The sequence below is a fragment of the Lampetra planeri genome, chromosome 2 (genome assembly GCF_965212315.1).
Source record: "Lampetra planeri chromosome 2, kcLamPlan1.2.h2, whole genome shotgun sequence".
In the NCBI taxonomy this organism is placed as follows: Eukaryota; Metazoa; Chordata; class Hyperoartia; order Petromyzontiformes; family Petromyzontidae; genus Lampetra; species Lampetra planeri.
Window position 1 is genome coordinate 29,267,039 of NC_136108.1, and position 19,148 is coordinate 29,286,186.

A 19,148-nucleotide genomic window follows, 5' to 3' on the forward strand; every position below is an offset into this window, starting at 1 on the left:
CTACCAAAACCCTGCAGCCATAGCTGGCTGCATGAGTCACTCCACCTTTAAGATCAGCACACTAAATCAAAACACAGGTCATACTTTGTAGCGATCATCCAGAGCGAAACATTTTATTTTAGGTCACTGAATAGCACTGGCAGCTAGGGGTGTACAACTCCTCTAGAGCAGTTTTGAGTGAAGATCTCATAGGTAGTGACTCAAGTTTCAATTTATTGGCAACAGCATTCCAGACCCTGGGGGCATCAATAGCAAAGGCCCTTCCTCCAGTATATGTACGGCAATAGGGAATATTAAGCTGGTAAATGAGTGTAGACCTTAGGTCAAATTTGTTCTTTGAAACAGAGATGAGATCCAGCAGGTAATCTGCAGATTCTTTTGCAAGTACATCATGACTAAATAAGATCTGGTGCACAAGCCGTCGAACATTCAGAGATGTTAAGTTTGACCCAATGTAGAGGTCACAGTGGTGAGTCCTATATGGGCAGTTCAATGCAAATCTTAAGGCCGAGTGATACATTGAGTCAAGCTTCTTCAGTACAGTACTTGGGGCTGATTTATAAACAATGTCACAGTAATCAAGTAGAGGCAGTATGGTAGCTTTAATCAATTCCAAACGGAACATAGGGGGGAAGCAGTGCTTGTGTCGATATAGAAAACCAATTTTAATTTTTGTCTTTTTCCCAATATAATCAATGTGATCTTCAAAATTCAGTTTTGAATCCAGGATGATCCCAATATACTTATATATCTTAACTTGCTCTATTTGATCATTATTTAAGGAATGTAATTTGGGGAAAATAACTTCCCGCTTTAGTCCTGGTGAGAAGCATAGCACCTTGGTTTTGGCAGGATTTAGGACTAGTTTAAGAGCAACTAGCTGATGTTGTAGTTTGTTGAAATCACTCTGGAGCTTAGCAATCACGTCATCCGGAGAGCGGCCAGCAGTAATTAGTACCGTGTCATCTGCAAAAAGATTTACCCTGGAATAATCCAGTTCAGTGCCCAAGTCATTTACATAAAGAGAGAACAAGAGGGGGCCGAGAATGGAACCCTGTGGAACCCCTTTTGTTATCTTAACACTGTTTGACCTCCAACCATCTGTGAATACAGTTTGGGTGCGAGAAAAGAGGTAATTTTTTAACCATTTTACTGTGTTTTCGGAAAAACCGAGGCAACTTATTTTACTAAGCAGGATGTTGTGGTCTACTGTATCAAAAGCTTTGGACAAGTCAAGAAAAAGACAGGCGCAGTACTGCTTATTATCAAGGCTACTGTAAATGTGATTCATAGAGTCTAATGCAGCAGATGTGGTGCTGTATTTTTTTGGGAACCCAGATTGTTTTAGATGTAATAGATTGTTGGCGGACAGGAAACTGATAATTTGGTAGTTCAATAATTTTTCAAAAATTTTCATCAACGGGGACAAAATTGAGATAGGTCGGTAGTTATTTGGATCATCTTTAGGGCCCCCTTTGTGAAGTGGACGAACATAGGAATGTTTCCATTCTAGAGGAACTGATGCTTCTTTGATGGACAGGTTGAAAATATGGGCTATAGGTTTGTATATTAGGTGACCAACACTTAGTAGAGCAAAGACGGGAATACTATCTGCTCCGGTAGAGGAGGACCCTTTGAGGAAGGACAGTTGTTTCAGAACATTACTTTCGTGGATTGGCTGAAAACTAAATTCGCTTAATGTTTGGATAGGGGTGTAGGAATTTGCATGAGCAGGGGTGACTCCCAATAGATTATCAAATAGGGTACCAGCTTCAGAAAAATGAAGGTTAAAATTGTCAACTATTTTTTGGGGATCTGAAAAATATTCCCCATTTCGGTTAAGCTGAACGGGCAGATGATCTGTTTTGGATGCCTTTTCGATACATTTGATTGTTTTCCAGAAAAACAGACTGTTGGGGCAAGAGCTGTTAGCGAGCACCTATTAAGACCAACACCACGCCCGGCCGCCTTTGTCTCCCTTATTGGCGATATTTACAAACCGCACCAGGTACTTATTTTGAGGCTGAGTCGACCTAGGGGAGGCCCAGGACCGGTTCAGATAATCCGTCACAGGTATTGGCCGTAAGCGGGAATCGAACCCGGGCAGCCAGGTTCGCAGCGGAGCGCTACTCGCCCCGCCCCCTCACACTACCCGCCCCGCCCCCTCACACTACCCGCCCCCTCACACAACCCGCCCCTCACACTACACGCCCCGCCCCTCACACTACCCGCCCCGCCCCTCACACTACCCGCCCCGCCCCCTAAGGAGGCGGGTTTCCCGATCACGTGGGAAAGGCGGAGCTTGGGTGTTGTGGGTGTGGCTTGTTTGCCTTTTAGGAGGCGGGGGACCTCGTGTCCACCTTTGCGTTGATTTTATTTTGTAAATGTTAAATTTCGATTTAAAGCTTTCGTGACTGCAGGGATTCATCTTATTGGTTCTTTCGGTAAAGTCACGTAGAATGGAAATAATAAAATAATAAAAATAAAACATAATAAAATAATTCTCACGACGTTACGGCCACAACGCAAGCAGCCGTCCTCAGGTAAAGACCAGGTTTGTAAATGTTGTGGTGGATTTACTCTCCCAACACATCGGTGTGCTGTACTAGTAAGTAACGAATTGGCATGTCTCGTTTACGTGACAAACCTTACTAATTGGCTGTGGCGGATTTCACGACGCATTTATATTTACTGATGATGCTCGTTGTAATTACTGGCGAAACGTTGTACTCTAATTGTAAATGGTGTTAGTTTAACATCAAACACACCGGTGTGCTGTAACGAATTGGCATGTTGTTGTTTACGTGACAAACCTTACTAATTGGCTGTGTCGGGTGGTGGCTGGTTTAACGAGACATTTATATTTACGCGATCGAACCCAAAAAACCTCTTGTGGATATTGGTCGCCAAAGCCTACGTGTTACATTGATTGTTTGAACGGATTGAATAAGGAACTTTCAAAATTCGACTGGAGGAATCCGATGAGCCATGAAGCTCTTTTTTCACAGATGTGTACAATAGGGTGGGTAATCAGAGGTGTGGACTCGAGTCATGTGACTTGGACTCGAGTCAGACTCGAGTCATGAATTTGATGACTTGCGACTCGACTTGGACTTGCATAACAATGACTTTGTCCCACCTATGAGATGTGGACTCGAGTCATGTGACTTGGACTCGAGTCAGACTCGAGTCATGAATTTGATGACTTGCGACTCGACTTGGACTTGCATAACAATGACTTTGTCCCACCTCTGTGGGTAATAATGTTACTGTACAACAACAAACAATATTTAAAAAAACACGATAGGAGTGCATAATTTAGAAAAGGTGAGTCACGAAAAGTAAATAAAATTATAAAAATGCCGATTTTTTGTTTTCAAAACTAAATGTAAGCTTGGGCATTGCAGCAAGACAATAACAAACACATTCCTGCGGAGGGAGCTGGTAGGAACGTTGGGTTGCTCGGTCAATGGCCAGGGTCAACGGCGGCGTGGTGTATTCCGCAAATATGGCCGACTGTGAGGGCGGGCACAAGCCGGCGTGAGTAGGTTAAACGTTGAGTTTTATAAGGGCACAACGGGGTGACCAGCCCCTCCCCACCCAGCCCCACCCCCCACCCAGCCCCTCCCCACCCTCCCCACCCAGCCCCTCCCCACCCTCCCCTCCCAGCCCCACCTCTCCCCACCCAGCCCCACCCTCCCTCCCCACCCAGCCCCTCCCTACCCTCCCCACCCAGCCCCACCCTCCCCACCCAACCCCTCCCCATCCAGCCCCTACCTGCACGACGGACGGACACAATAATCCCCTGTGGGCTGGTGTAACCAGGAGGTTCCGACCAGTAAAACACAGCGCCAGACCACACCAAGACAACACACATACATCCCTCAAAAACAATGTTGCACATTAAAATGTAACTATCGATACGTGGGTCAGGATCAAAGGGTATAAATCACATTTGCAATATGCGCCAATCCTCTGCTTCAGGGTATTTTTTTATTGATGGTGTCAAGGCACGAAAAACAACGTTGTTCCAAAACGTTGGTGGTGTTGCAACGGATATTGTCATACTTGTCAACCTCTCATCAGTGCCCTAACTTACTACAGTCCAATTCAGACCTTATTGGTCACACCCGTGCCCTTAGGGGCCGTCCATAAATGACGTCACGCACCTACCGGGGGGGGGGGGGGGTCAGGCATTTGTGACGATGTGTGACGAGGGGGGGGGAGGGTTTGACAAATGTGACGTCACATCAAAACGCGCAACTTTAAATATAGACAACAACATCAGAGTGCAGCGCCACATTAAATACGCATTACAATGACAATACAGTAGTTTGAAGCGATTTGAAGCATGTTTTATTTTGGGGGGGGGGGGGGCAGAGCTTTGTGACGTCATATGAGGGGGGGGGTCTGACTGTGACGCCGTGTGACGAAGGGGGGGGGGTCAAAAATCGTCCAGAATCGAGTGACGTAATTTATGGACGGCCCCTTATTGCAGAATACGAGCACATGGGACGACGTATAGCGATCGATGTCCCATGGGTCTAGAACTGTGGCGTAGACGATCTCTGACGTCGTGGGGGAGGGACTTCTGGTCTGGTGGGCGGGGGCATCTGCAGCGATGGGAAAATAGGCGGGGCCTCTGCATCAACGGGCAGGGCTTGTTGCGGTGGAAGGGGCTTCTGTGAAAAGGAAGGAGCGTATGCATTACGGGCGGGGCTTCTGTTCCGGTGGGGGGGGCTTCTGTGAAATGGGAGGGGCCTCCATATCAGTGGACGGGCACTTCCCCCTCCACCAACCCCTTCACTTCAATGGTTTGTCGTTAAATGCGTAGGAGGTTATAAGCCTCGTGGTTAGGCCGCTTTGTATAGCAGTTGCCGAGGGCGTAACACCAAGTAGCGCTATTAAAGGTGTCCTACTGCACTCTCGGTAGGAGTTACTATGCGTATCCTGAATTGAGCAAGGTTATCCTAACTTAGGAAGAGACAATGGGAGAGAATTTAAAAATGGAGCAGGAACAGCAGTGTTCATTGCAAGGTCCACACGGTCTACTTGCGGTCCCGTAAAAACACCCCATCATTCTCTCAAACCAAACGGTTTCAAACGTGGCAGCCCTCACTGATATTGTATCTGCAAAAGTGCACCCCCCCCCCCCCTCTGAAAATTAGTGAAGGACCACTTAAGGAAAAAGAGACGTTGTTTGACCTAGTGTAGAGGTTGAACACCGTATGGATGAATCCATGTATTACGTGGGTGGGTTTTAGGCATCTTGGACGCAGTCTGGGGTCTCACAGGAGTTCTGAGCGTGAACGGGGCATACGAGTCTGATGGGGCTGTATTCAGAATCCTTTATATTCTTGGGCTCGCCTGAACCCTTAATTCCATCAAGCATAATGACATGAACCTTGCCACTCGAAAAAGTCAGAAAAACGTAATTTTACATCACGATTTAGTGGCCTGCCTGCCTGGACAACTGAAACCCATTAAAAAGCCACATTGTTGGTTACCAATTTGAACTGCCCATCTCGTGTTAGCTGGCTGTGTCCTTCTGCACCGCTGTGTTATCTGTAATGTAGTCCAGCAAGCAGACTTCTTCCATATCTGTAGATGAGTGTCACTCATACGTGGGATTTTCTCTGGGTACTCTGGTACCTTTGCAAAAAATATATTATTAGGACCCTCAACAAAAAGGGGTCCGAAAGCCAAAATTACTTTTGGAAATTAAATTCAAAGCACCAAGCTTGTCAGGTCTCAGAAGCATTCTGTTTTAAGTCTTGGGGTGAAAATCAGGGCTTTTTCATGTTGTAGGCCAGGTCACCAGGAGATTGTGTCGAGTCCTCCCACATGCTATGCCTTAATGTTTTAGCAAAACATCCCACTACAGAACTCCGTATAAATGCTTGATCTCACACGTGTGGTTTTCCGAGATCATATTCACTATAAAATGTAATCATTTGAGAAAAATGTAACCAAGACAAAGTTAAAGAATCAGATTTTATTTTAGCTTCACCATACTTAAATACCAAACAGCAGACGGCATCTTGCGTGATTACCAACTTTTTGAAGAAAACCAGAATTTTTCAATATGTGGATACATGAATACAAGGTCAGAAAAGTTGGCAGCTTCAGAAGTGATACAGAAACAACTGCCACTCAAAACCTAAAAGAAAACATGGAAATATCCAAAAAAATGCAGACTTCACTTGTTAAAGAGATTAATTAACATACTCGAGCCTATAGGGGTTCCTGAGGGCATGGAATGCCCCTTCAAAGTTTATTGAGGCCACATTTAACAGAAGCCGGGGAACGTTCAGAGCGACATCTGCTCAAATAAAATCTCAGGGACCCCCACCTCCCGAGATATACATCCAGTAAACAGCTCCTGAAACACAGGAACAAAAAAGCAAACGTAAATAGAACGAACCAGAACGCAAAAGCCCCACTTTTATTGAAAGTAACCTTCTGTGAAAGTGTATTTTCTACACTCCACCCCCCAACATAACAGCAGGGCTGTTTAAAGCAGATTACAAGGACATATAGATGAAGTGCCCCACCATCTGGAAACACTTGAGCACTGCAACGTATCCAGTGCAAGCGTGAGCAGACCCACGCTAAAAAATGTTAGCCATGCTTCTTTATGTACACTTCAAAAAATACTTTTCTAATGCAATCGGGGAATGGGCGATTTTACTCCACTGTAGGTGATGGCAACAATATTTCAATAAAAATCGATTCTAATGATAAACGCATCAATGGTGTGCGCAAGAATCAACTATTGTATTTATGGTTTAGGCACATTACAATATATGCAAATGTTAAATTGGCCAAGTTAACAACTATAGGCATAACAAGACTAATAATTATTAACAAAATAATCGATGTTTGATTCAAACCATGGTCCAAAGTCGTGACAAGTCATCGCATCACAAAGCGTGGAATCGAAACATGCCCACTACCAATTAAAAATAAAGGTATCCTTGCACACGTTAGGCAAAGTCACAAATGCTTATGTACACTACTAAAAATACTCTCGGATTGTACGTGAGAGAAGGGGGCGATTTTAATTAACTGTGGGTGAAGGCATATTTTATATTCGAAGAATCCCATGTGGAGGTCCGATTAACTGAGCATATTTAATTTTGCGTGAAAAAAATATTTTGAGAAACCCTACACATGTTAAAATGCACACCGAGTGGAAAAGCAAATGCCAAACGGTGTGAACAATAAACAATGAGAGTCGCCACAGCAAAGCTGATAGAACCAAACAAAAAAATAATTAAAGGCTGCGATGGACATCACCTTCATTGGAAACACCCACATTTCACGAGTCAAATCTGATTCACGTAAAGGCCTAAAACCACAACCCTCCATAATTAAATTAAAGGAAATACTTTCATTAGGCTTAAAATGCGATGTTTCCTCTATCCGATCACATGTCCACTCGGGACACCGGGGACGCTGCCGATTGCTCGATTATTAAAACGCGCAGTGGGGCCCAGTGGTCAACCTGGGCCTAGCGGGTGCACGGCCATTGGGTGTTAACATTGCTTTGTTTGCAGAGACCTTCAGTTACGCAACCCTTGTACGATGGAGACCAATAATTACATTCGCAAATGCACCTCGCTCCCACGGAGGAAATGGGTCGCAAGGGTAGAGCCAGCCAATAGCGGCACCGTTTATATTTACACTTTCGACATGTACGAGACCTGCGCGAATGGCGAGTCTGCCTGCACGTAACCTTCATTAGGCTCACAACACAAATGCAGCGAGTACTCTCACACCAGGTGAGACGCACGATTCCAAACTCGCTAAGGATTTGGTCAAACAAACCGATGCAAGGACCAGTCGAAACAAATTGAAAGACTGAAGCTTTCCTGGTTAAATTAATGTTTATGGAAAGATTTAAAAACAAAGCTGTGAATGAACCTGTTGTGCAGGGTACCCCCAACATCCTCCTTTGAGTCGAAACCATGAATAACACCCTCTGGTGGTCTGCACAAAAGCCAGCTTTCATCACAAGAGTAACTCCTCATGTGCACTTTAAATCTGAATCTGTGTGGTTAAACAAGCTATGAAATTCTGAGTAAAGGGCATGCTCATTCTATACTACAGCTTGAGATTTTTCATGAGCAGCTGTGAGTGCTTGTGTATGTGTCTGTGTGTAAATCCATTTGTGGGAAGCGGGAGTAGTGGTCAGTGTGCTGCACTACGAACTCAGCGACACGAGTTCGATTCCTGCTCAATGGCCAACACCAGTGATGGATATCTGAACAGGTCCTGGGACTCCCCAAGGTCGACTCACCCCAAAATGAGTAAATGGTGCGATGTGTAACCATTGCCACTGGGGAGACAAAAGCCAATTGGGCGTGGTGCTGACCACCCACCTTCTTGTGCCCCGTTAACAGCACTTACCCCAAAAGTCTGTTCAGGCTATAAGGGGGATCAACACTGTCTTTATTGTATTTGTAAGGGTGGTTTCAAAATGGTCTAAGGGAACCTAGCCTGACAACTGCAGTGGTGATTACCACCATTTAGTGTTAAATGGAGGCTGTATGAGAGCATGTGCGATTGTCTGTGTGCACAAGTGGCTGTGCATGTTCAGTATGTGTGGTGTAGGCATACAAGTAGGCACTTGTGTATGCGTTCATGTAAATGTGTGTTTATGTTAATGTCTAGCAGGGAAGGGGACATGCGGGGTTGGTGCATGTGAGCTTGTGTCCGTTCACAAGACTGTACGTATCCAAGTGTGAACAGCAAGGGGTAACGGGGACAGCACAAAGGTGTATGATTATGTGTGTATCCATCCTTTAAGCAAGAGGCGTGAGCACTTGTTTGCATCCATCAGTGTGAATGTCCAGCGTAAGTATGCAGCAAGACACGAAGGGACGTACAGGGCAAGTGTGTTTGTGTGTATGCGAGAGGAAACGTACGGCTCTTATGCGAGTAGCTTCATTTGTGAAAGTGGTTGTGTTCATGTATAGCTTGCGTGCACAGCGAGGTACAAAGGGAACAGGAAGAGACCCCGTGATTGTGTGTGAATATGAAAGTGACATTATGGCCCTTGTTCTACACGTATATTAACCTGCGAGTAGGCATTACGTGTGTGTATGCGTGTGTGTGCGCAGCCAGGGATGGGGGCACATACGGATGAGGGGGGGCGGGGGGGGGGAGAGCATGTGGTCATCACGCCTGCACATCCTCCAGCTCTGGGGGCATGGGCTGCTTGGGGTGCTTGCTCTCAAAATGCTGCTTGTAGGTCTTGGGGTCCGGCATCTGAGTCTGCAACAACCACAAGTGAAAATGTGGCAGCACAGCAGAGGATTATTGATCTGTCCGGAGCTTTGACTTATGCCCTAATGTTGAGTGGTCTCTCCACAAAGCCCAGTTCCTCCAGTAAAACCAAACATTCATGAATATAATTGGCCAAACATCCCAATACAGCACCCTCCTCAAAAAGTCAGAGAAGCTTTCACGAGTGCTCTGAGAGCACTTTTATTCGACTGACAGAACGTTGAAGTGTTTATTCTCATTAACGAACCTGCAAACTTGGGCAGGAAAGCCCGGTATACAGCCCTGCACATAGCTACAAGACCACACCTGTTCGTTTTTTTTTAAACAAAAGTGCCCTCTGTGCACCCCTTGTTGAGAGGCAGCCCCTCAGGGTCGGCAAAGACATCATCACAACATGGATGCCACCATACTGTCATCAGCAACACCCTTCTGCCAGATGCTGCAGTTGTTAAAGTCGACATCTGACTGTCTCCTACTTATAATAGGTGCTGTGCCCATGTGTACTAGGGCCCAGAATCTCCAATAGGCTTGTCATAATTGACCCGCACCCCCAAGTACCAATACACTGGCACGTTTCAGGGTTGAGATTTAACTAAGGAATCAATTATTTTTGTCTCGCGTTTGACATCGTTTGTATTTACCGTCTCAATTGCTTACTTATTTCAATGTAAATTAGCGGTAAGTTATATAAAATGTAAATCATAGATTTTTATTACATGCACAATACCAAGCCCAAGGATAAAATTTGATCAATGAATGGGTGCCCTGCTACAAGCCCACTCACTACCGTTTCCCAATCTCAATTTCAACAAAGGGTGGTGATGGTTGTTTGCATGATGGTGGCAATGGTTATCAGTGTTGGTTGTGATGGTGGGAGTGATGGTAATGGTGGTGATGTTGGTGCGGGTTGTGGTGATTGTGATGGGTTGTAGTTGGTGGTTGTTGCGGTGCCAAGCCCAGGGCGCATGGCCTCACCTTGCAGATGCCGCACGTGTGCACGAGCGCCATCTTGGCGGCGCTCTTCTGGTCGTGTCCCTTGGCTTTCTTGGCGTCGGCCGCCCTCTTCGCCGCTTTCTGCTGAGACTGTATCTTCTGCTGGCCCCGAGCCATTACTGTAGCACACGCAAGCACACCACCACACACCAAACGTATACAGACTGATTGAACCCTACACATTGCCCATATCATACCCATAACACAATATTTGGACCATATTTAAATCTGACAGCAGTTAATTGCCTGTGGCCACATGGTATGACCAACAGAGGTGGCTCTATCAACTTACCAAGGTGGTAAATAGCAATCAAATACCAACTTCTGGGGTCTCGAGGGTGGGGTGTTGAGGGGGGGTGAGTGGGGAAGGGGCATGAGCAGCGAATGCCCCCCCCATTGCATCAACCTTGGATGTGCCAATGATAGTTGGCACCATACATGCCTACTCATATGTGCAACCCTCAATCCCTAAGATGCCGCACTGCACCAGCAACTCATGATGCAGAGTTCATCACAACGTGACCAATTACTCGCAAGCGGCCAAACCACAGACCGGTATTACAGCGACAGTATGGGAGTGCACAAAACCACATGCAGACTAGAAAAAAAGAGTCACCATTTTAAAACCACAAGATGTCGTCAATGACAGAACACCAGTTGGGTGCTAGGGTCATGGCCCCGGTAAGAAAATATGCAGAAAAATGTCAAAATGACCCCTCATGTGAGGACACCCACATCACCATTGCAACAGACACCCTGCAGAATAGCTGAACTCCCCAGTGCAGATAAAACAAGCAGCAGACCAGAAAACTATTATCTTACAAGCACACACCTAAGCAATGTATTCTGGGATGTGCAAGTTTGAGGCTTTGATGAGAAAAACACTTTAAAGTTACAGTCAGACACTCCACAACTCACTCACAATGTATTAAAACTAGGCATGCAAAAAGACACGAAATAACATTGATTATATGCTTGATATGTGCAATGATTTGTGCATGACCATCGAAATATTCAATGAAATTACAAGTCATGACAAATCATCCATCTCATTCCAACATGAGTTGGAAGCTTCATTACCCATCACAGTAAGCTTTGTGCTCATATTGGACAGTCCAGGACATAGCCTAGGCATGTCCTTACAAGCAAAAAGCAGTTGGTGACTTTGGGTTGCATCCTTTTAAATGCTGCCGTGGCATAATGGTTATCAGAATGGATAAGCAATCCAAATTAACAGTTTTATTATAAACCAGTTTAGTATATCAGCCAGTAACTTACGATAGGTTAGTGCAGGAAATGTGGAGAGCGGAGTGGTTAGTGTGCTGCGCTACAAACCCGGCGACCCATGTTTGATTCCCGCTTCACGACCACCACCAATGACGATTATCCTAACCAGTCCTGGGCCTCCTCTAGGTCGACTCCATCTCAAATGAGTACCTGGTGCAGTGTTTTAACAATCGCCACGAGACAATGGAGACCAGGTGTGGTGCTGGTCACCTACTCATGTACCATGCCCAGCCTTCATTGGGTGCTTACCAACCGCAATTGTTCCAACAGTCTAAAGGCTACACTTTGTAGGCAGCAACATCTATTCCAAGATGTCTGGCTGAGATGTTATAGTAGGCCACATACCCATCAGTGGAGGTTTCTGCAGCACCCTCTAGTGCAGGCACTTCCGCAAGCAGTGGTGACAGCAAGCAATCGCAGGGCTACATCTTTAACCCTCAAACAGACAATGAAATGCTGCAATCTCATGAGAGCGGCTGCTTGAAAGACACCACAATTGCCCAACGTGAACGGGAAATCCCACCGTGCCAGGCACAGGCTCGTCAGTGGGACGGCAAACCGGCGCAGAAATACGTCTGCGCTTTTTAATTGTATGCGCTCGAGTGTGTCTATGGCTGCCTCGTCTCGCTAGCCTTCACACAATTGTTATAGGCTGGTACCTGCAGCAGAGACAAAAAAGTGCTTTTTTAGCAAAACACCAGCAGCGAGTTTAAAGGTCAAGAAAGGATGGAGCGCAATTATGAATTCGCTTCACATACCCGTTATGGCTCACTGGTTTAAAAACTGGGTTTAATATATATCCAAAGTATATTTCGTCTCGATAGCATAAACTGACCTCAATGATCTTAAGAACCCATCTTTAAGTGTCCTTAAAGAATGAGTTTCATGAGCAAAGATCTAATAATTATAGCTCTATCATAATTATTTTCGGTTTAAGAACAAAATGTTACGACCGTGGGCCAGAAAGCGTTTCTATATTTCTGTCACGATTCACTGCAAACGTTGACAAATTCGAGTAGGACCAAACCCACGTCATGAAAAAATTTGGCTAAACGACGCCACAGCATGCATCCGTTGAATGACAAATAGAATTACAGTATTGGAGAGAACGACCAGGGCAAGTCAGCCATGCAAACACAATCCCACAATTTAACCGGAACTACTGTGGATTCATTCAACACAACCTTTGGTATTTACATTGTATGGAAGCTCCAGAACAAAAATTAAAACACTTTCATGCCATAACTGGCCAGACTCCAGTCAAGTTCACCTCCATTCAGGCCCAACTTCTTTGAATAAAATCCTGTAAGGAGTGCATGTTATAACATTACTCCAAAAAACGTATTTATGTTGACTAGGCCTCATTTGACAGACTTCGGATCTCAAGGCGGCATACTACTGTTTAAAGCACAAAAGCTCTCCCTATCGTTCGATCCAGAGTTTAAATGCCATTCTAGGAACGCAGAGTTGAGGGTCTCATTCACAACACGGACGCTCATCTCTGCACGACCACAGGCCCCCACCTCCAGCTCGCAAGATTCGAAGCGTGCGTCACCACCACCGCATCTGGTCACTTAAACAGCATGTGGCGGCAGTCACTATTACATAAAATCGAAAACAGACAGACAAATGAACGTTACAGGAAGCAGCCTGTAAGGATTTCTGTCATCATGGCCATTTTAAACATGGCCACATCCCCAACCAGGTCGCTGTTTAATTTTTATAACCGACTGATACCATTTCATCGATATTGTGCCAGAGACACTTACAATTCCAATAATGCCCTTCCACAGCATCTTGGGTCACCAGAGTGCTTTTTGCAAGAGGCAATACATCTCCAAATATGCTTGTAATTTTACATAGCTTTATGTGGTGCATTGCGTAGTAAGTCATGTGACATTAATAACACTCTGGTTTTTTCGGTAAAGTCACGTAGGTAAAAAATTAAAATAAATTCAATCAAGACGTTTTGGAGGCAACACGAGCTTCCGTCTTCAGGTGGAACCGTCACAGTAATTTTGCTGAAGACGGAAGCTCGTGTTGCCTCCAAAACGTCGTGATTTAATTTATTTTAATTTTTTACCTACGTGACTTTACCGAAAAAACCAAAGAGTATGAATCCTTGCAGTCACGAAAACTTCAAATCTAGAATTAATAAGCATTCAAATCCCTCCTAATTTCCTCAGTCTGTTACACAGAACCAACGAAGTACCTAGTCTTAACAGTCTGGACCCAAGGGACTTTTATTGGAGATGTGCTCATGTATATAATTTTTTTCCCGGCTTCCTGCGAATACAATAGTCCCCTGCCAGCCTAGATTATTCGCATCACTTACAAAGCCGGGGAACAAGCGACTGTGCATAAATAACATGGCTCAACTTGAGGGACCCAATGGTGGGTAACAACAAACTCGCGAGATGTTATCTCATTTGCCTGGATGCAGGAGGTCGTGCATTTGATACCGATATATTTGCATTTTTCATGTTCTCCCGATGGTCACGTATTTTTTAAGCCACATCTGGTGGCTGAAAAAACTTCAGGGTCAGAATATTGAGTCGGCAACACTCAGACCTTGGGTTAGAATCTGGGTTTCAGCCACCTGTGTTTATTTGTGATATGGCCCAGCAGCAGCAAGGGCAGCACTTGTTTCAGACCACCTTAGCTCTTACAGCAGGAGTATTAACCATAAAATATGCGTCGTGTTTAACAGTGAATATTACAAAGAACTCGTGAAGTCATCCTAAAAGAGTAGATGGCTTTGCACAATAAGAATGGTGAAAATACCAAGTGTGTTCATTATTAAAAACTGGGTTCTCCAAGTGCAGGGAGCGGACAAGCTCACTAATGTGCAAATAACTAATTACATTAAATTTGGGTTTTAACGTAATAGAAATACATTTTAGAAAATACTTTTTAAAAGTTGTTTAACTTATGAAACATTATTTGTAACCATACGTGGAAAAGTTTACTATCTAGTACTTGGGATAGAGGGGATTTCAGAAGCAGTTCGGAATCCTAATTCCGTTATCATTCTCTGACATATGTTTGCACTACTCCAAGCATTCCAAATGGATTATGTCGCTTGAAGAACTGAAATAAGATTGAAAAAACTAAACTTTTAAACCAGAAAAGAGCATGCATATGCACGGATTCTGGAACGCTATCCAACATGCGTTTGTTATTGCAAGTAATCTACTAGCAATACCATTACATATCAAGCGCGTAACAAGATGTCGCACGACACAGGACGTAAACATTTGATTCCCACAGAAAAAGCAGCGTCTGTTACGACATCGCCTTGGCCGAAAAGGCTCTTCCGTTTTACACTTGATTTGTTTTTTTTGCACCGTGTTTTTGGAAGACCTTTGACCAATGTTACTAGCTTTAAATATGGGAAATCCCTAACACCATGACGTCATCCTAACACTTTGTTCATATTGGATCGTCTTTACGCGATGCCACACTACAGGATGAAGTTAAACACATAACCCGTAAAAAGAAATACCACAGATAGTTAAAATTAAATAATAATTCCTAGACTCGAATACATTGTTGTGAATCAGGTTTTAAGCTGCTAAACTAATACATTTGTGCCTAGTTAACTACGGTGATGACCACACTATACAAGGAACGACAGTGCATGGATTATAAGTGACATTACCTGTATCGTGTTTTCTGTGCAAAACACCATCCTAAATACAGCCAAAACAAATGTCAAGGCAACTCGACGGTCTAGTTAAGTAGAGTAATTTGGCCTTGCCCGTGTCTGTCTTGCGTGGCCATTGAAGAGGTCTGCCGAATCGGCTCTGCCACACAGCCATACCCAATCGAACCTGGGCCACAGCACGGAAAACGTCACTTACGATTTCGCAAAAAGTCCAGCTGCAATTCTTGGTCGATGTTCTCATCGGAGAACACTGATCACACGCCGGGCAATTGTAACGTACGCTCTCAGCTATTACTAGGAATTACATCAGCACGCCCACTGCATTAGCCAATCACCTGCCAGAAAGTCAACCCCCATGCATCATGGCCGGCGTGACCTCACCCATGCAGAATGGCGTGAGAGGCGTCATTTACCATCCATGAACTTAAGCCGGTTCCTGTGTGCGAGCTTTTTTACAGTTGACGTCATCATAGCGGCCAACCCATCCGGGTTGCCCGTATTCTTGTACGGGGAAATTTAGTTCTCAGTTCCATACGGCGTACAGCCGTTTCAATAGGGCGATTTTTTGGGGTTATTTGTTTTGAGTTTTTCCCTTGTGATGGGACTTTGTAGGAGATGTATAAGGGCACGGTGACCAATAAGGTGTGAATTGGTCTGTAATAAGGTAGGCACTGATAAGGGGTTGACAGGTATACATAATTAACGTATTCAATTATGTACTCATTTTATCACGATGTAATGTTACCGAAAGAACCCAAGAGTATGTAATGTTAGTTATTGGTTATAATAGACTGATGAGTGGGGCCAGACAAATCGCAAGATTTCACTTTGAGTAAACACACGCAACTCCCTTACTTTTACTCAGGGATGTCACAAGTCGTTCTATATTTTGGCCCCAGCTGCTCTGTATTCTTAGCAGTTAGGAACTCATATTCTTGGTTCTTTCGGTAAAGTCACGTAGAAGGGAAATAATAAAATTATAAAACAATACAATTCTCACGACGTTTCGACTGGTGTGGATTTCACACCTGATGATGATTGCTTATGTTGCAGTCGAAACGTCGTGAGAATTTTATTGTTTTATATTTTTATCATTTCCCTTCTACGTGACTTTACCGAAAGAACCAAGAAAATGAATCCCTGCAGTCACGAAAGCTTTAAATCAAAAGTTAGGGACGCGTTGTCACAACAGAGCTTGTTTGTTTAAAAAGGTACACAGAATCTGCGTTCAGAATAGAGTATTTTGCTCGTAATAAACCTCTCGTAAACACGCAGACTACATCATAAACAATTGCTCCTCGTGGTTAAGTATTGCTCAACGTCCCGGAATATCATTATTGCCACATCAAGTTTTATTAACAGCACTCAGAACGAAACCCATCGACAAATGCCTGTTATCATTCGCGTTCAATGTTATCGCCTGAGTATCCCAGAGCAAAGCTAACGGGGACTAATTAACACTGAACCTTAATGGACTTCGGTGTAGATGCCCCAAGCTCACGCGGAATCTGCCACGAGTAACCCAGATGGCCGCAACAACTGGTGACTTTAATTTTCGATTTAAAGCTTTCGTGACTGCAGGGATTCATCTTCTTGGTTCTTTCGGTGAAGTCACGTAGAAGGGAAATAATAAAAAATAAAACAGTGATAATTGTATTTCATTATGTTTTATTTTTATTACTCCCCTACTACGTGACTTTACCGAAAGAACCAAGAAGATGAACTGGTGACTTCACTCGAATCGTGCGGACAAGTCGGCTGTACAGCAACACACGGGGCACGACTTTAAATTCCGTAAATGGGCCCCCCCCCGCCACCACCACAACATTCCATGGGTTACCATATCCACGATCATGTCAAGGTGTACACGACGAATATCCGGGGCCCCGTCGCAGGAACGGGGAGAATCTCACCACGGTATCGCCCACCGAGCAACCCGACCCACGCCGCGAGGAATCGATTCCTTTTAAATCGATTTGCGACAAACCGCCACGGACCGGAATAAACCAGCACGAGAATCGAATCGGGGAGGGGGAAATACACTAGAATCGATCCGCGGTGATATCTAAAACGAAAGGAATCAACAGCGAAGGAATCGAATCACCGTTAATACGGGACGCTTAGATTCCTTACGAATCGATTCCTAGCGCCGCTTTTGTCTTTTTTTTCTTCTTAAAACGTACGGAGGTGCGCGCGGGCCACGCGTGTACACAACCCGCGCCCTCGAGTCCGCGTGCGAATTAACAAAGCAACTCAAAAGCGACGGCAGCAGCAGCGACGACAACAACCGCGACGAGATGCGAAGCCGCCACCATCACCGCAGCCATTACCGCCCCCCAACCCCCCGTCCCTCAACTCTCCCTCACGCTACGCGAGAAATCAAACAAAGCCGGACCTCTCTTACGCGGGCGGGCGGCGAGTGGTCCCTGCTGCACCGTGAGGCGGCTTGTGTGAGCGAGAGAGGAGCGTAGCGCGACTTTGCCCGCTAGCTACAACACCGACACTGGGGATGGGGGGAGGAGGCCTTCCCGCGCGGACTCACCAATGCCGTGACGTCACCACCACCCCTGACCCCACCCTTCGCACCCAACAGGCCACGCCTTTTCCGTCGCCTTATATGGAGTTAAGTGGGTGGGGGGGGGCGATGTAATTAGGTAAGAGCCAATCACAGCGGGTTATACCGCCCCGCCTCCTTCCCTTGGATCCACGCCCTCATTTCCTTTTGTGGGCAAACGGACCAAAGGCGTCGCGCGGGCGGGACTCCTCCCTCGCGAGTCCACGTGATTGGTAAGAGCCAATCACAGCGGGTTATACCGCTCCCTTCCCTTGGATCCACGCCCTCATTTCCTTTAATGGGCAAACTGACCAATGGCGTCACGCGGTCCCGACTCCTCCCTCGCAAGTCCACGTGATTGGTAAGAGCCAATCACAGCAGGTTATACCGCCCCCTTCCCTTAGATCCACGCCCTCATTTCCTTTTATGGGCAAACGGACCAATGGCGTCATGCGGGCAGGACTCCTCCCTCGAAACCACTCAACCAATCAGTGAAGGGGGTTGACCCAAAAAAACTCATACTATTTGGTTCTTTCGGTAAAGTCACGTCGTTAGAAATAAAATAAAACAAATCACGACGTTTCGATCGCAACACAAGCAATTGTCATCAGGTGGGACAACCACAGCAAGAAGAAACTGCTGAAGTCGCAGTTTTCATGACTGCAGGAATTAATATTCTTTGGGTCTTTCGGTAAAAGAAAATAACAAACTACCACGTTTTCACTTCCTGATGACGAACGCTTGTGTTGCGATGGAAACGTTGTAGTTTGTTATTTTCTGTGAACTTATCTACGTGACTTTACCTAAAGAACCAAAGAATAACTTAACATGGCCGCCCCCAGGGGTCCGCCATGTGCCGACTAGGGCGCAGCTGATTGGCTGAGAGGACTCACGTGACCCGTTGGGCGACGACTCGTGGAATGATAACACGTGGAGCCGGTTGTTATTTTGCAAGAGGTCTCTGGTGGGTGTGGAAGGTTTAGGCCAAAACATAATTGAGAGGCCTTCGTTTTGAGCTCCCTCCGAGTGGAGGAACTTTTCGCCAGCGGTCGCGTGAGCGAGCAATTGCAGGGCTGCGCTTTTACAGCAGGTGCACACAAACCCTGTGAGGGAAGACGCATTAGCACTCTTAAAACGTGTACTGTATTGTAACTTATGCTAATGTACTCTTTGGATCTTTCGGTAAAGTCACGTACATAGATAGAAGAAAAATAACAAGAATGTTAATATAAAACAAACTTTATACGGTATATTTTACAAAATTCCATATTTTTCACCATTACCTCAAATCAATGACAATAGTGTGATTAAAAAGATATCGGAATTTCTATTAACTTTTTTAATTGATATTGTCTC

General features: G+C 45.2%; 1 protein-coding gene across 7 annotated transcripts; it reads right to left on the bottom strand.

Annotated features, from left to right (window-relative positions):
- Positions 1 to 5,980: 5,980 nt before the first annotated feature.
- On the bottom strand, positions 5,981 to 17,861 carry LOC144731006 (zinc finger protein 706-like). Of its 7 annotated transcripts, none has more exons than XM_078612002.1 (3): positions 17,781 to 17,861; positions 10,267 to 10,403; positions 5,981 to 9,279 (listed from the first exon to the last, which is right to left on the bottom strand). In XM_078612002.1, the coding sequence occupies exons 2-3, from the start codon at positions 10,399 to 10,401 to the stop codon at positions 9,184 to 9,186; spliced, it is 231 nt and encodes a 76-aa protein (XP_078468128.1). In that variant the 5' UTR covers positions 10,402 to 10,403; positions 17,781 to 17,861; the 3' UTR covers positions 5,981 to 9,183. The 7 variants fall into 7 exon arrangements, with proteins under 7 accessions (XP_078468128.1, XP_078468091.1, XP_078468081.1 ...); XM_078611965.1 differs by having other exon boundaries at positions 17,643 to 17,808; XM_078611955.1 differs by having other exon boundaries at positions 17,634 to 17,800.
- Between the last annotated feature and the right edge of the window lie 1,287 nt (positions 17,862 to 19,148).

Bases quoted from the DNA above. Each gene is read 5' to 3' on its own strand.
- LOC144731006 (XM_078612002.1), bottom strand. From the start codon at position 10,401: ATGGCTCGGGGCCAGCAGAAGATACAGTCTCAGCAGAAAGCGGCGAAG. The intron at 9,280-10,266 runs GTGAGGCCATGC...TGGTTGTTGCAG, and splicing joins ACACGTGCGGCATCTGCAAG to ACTCAGATGCCGGACCCCAA.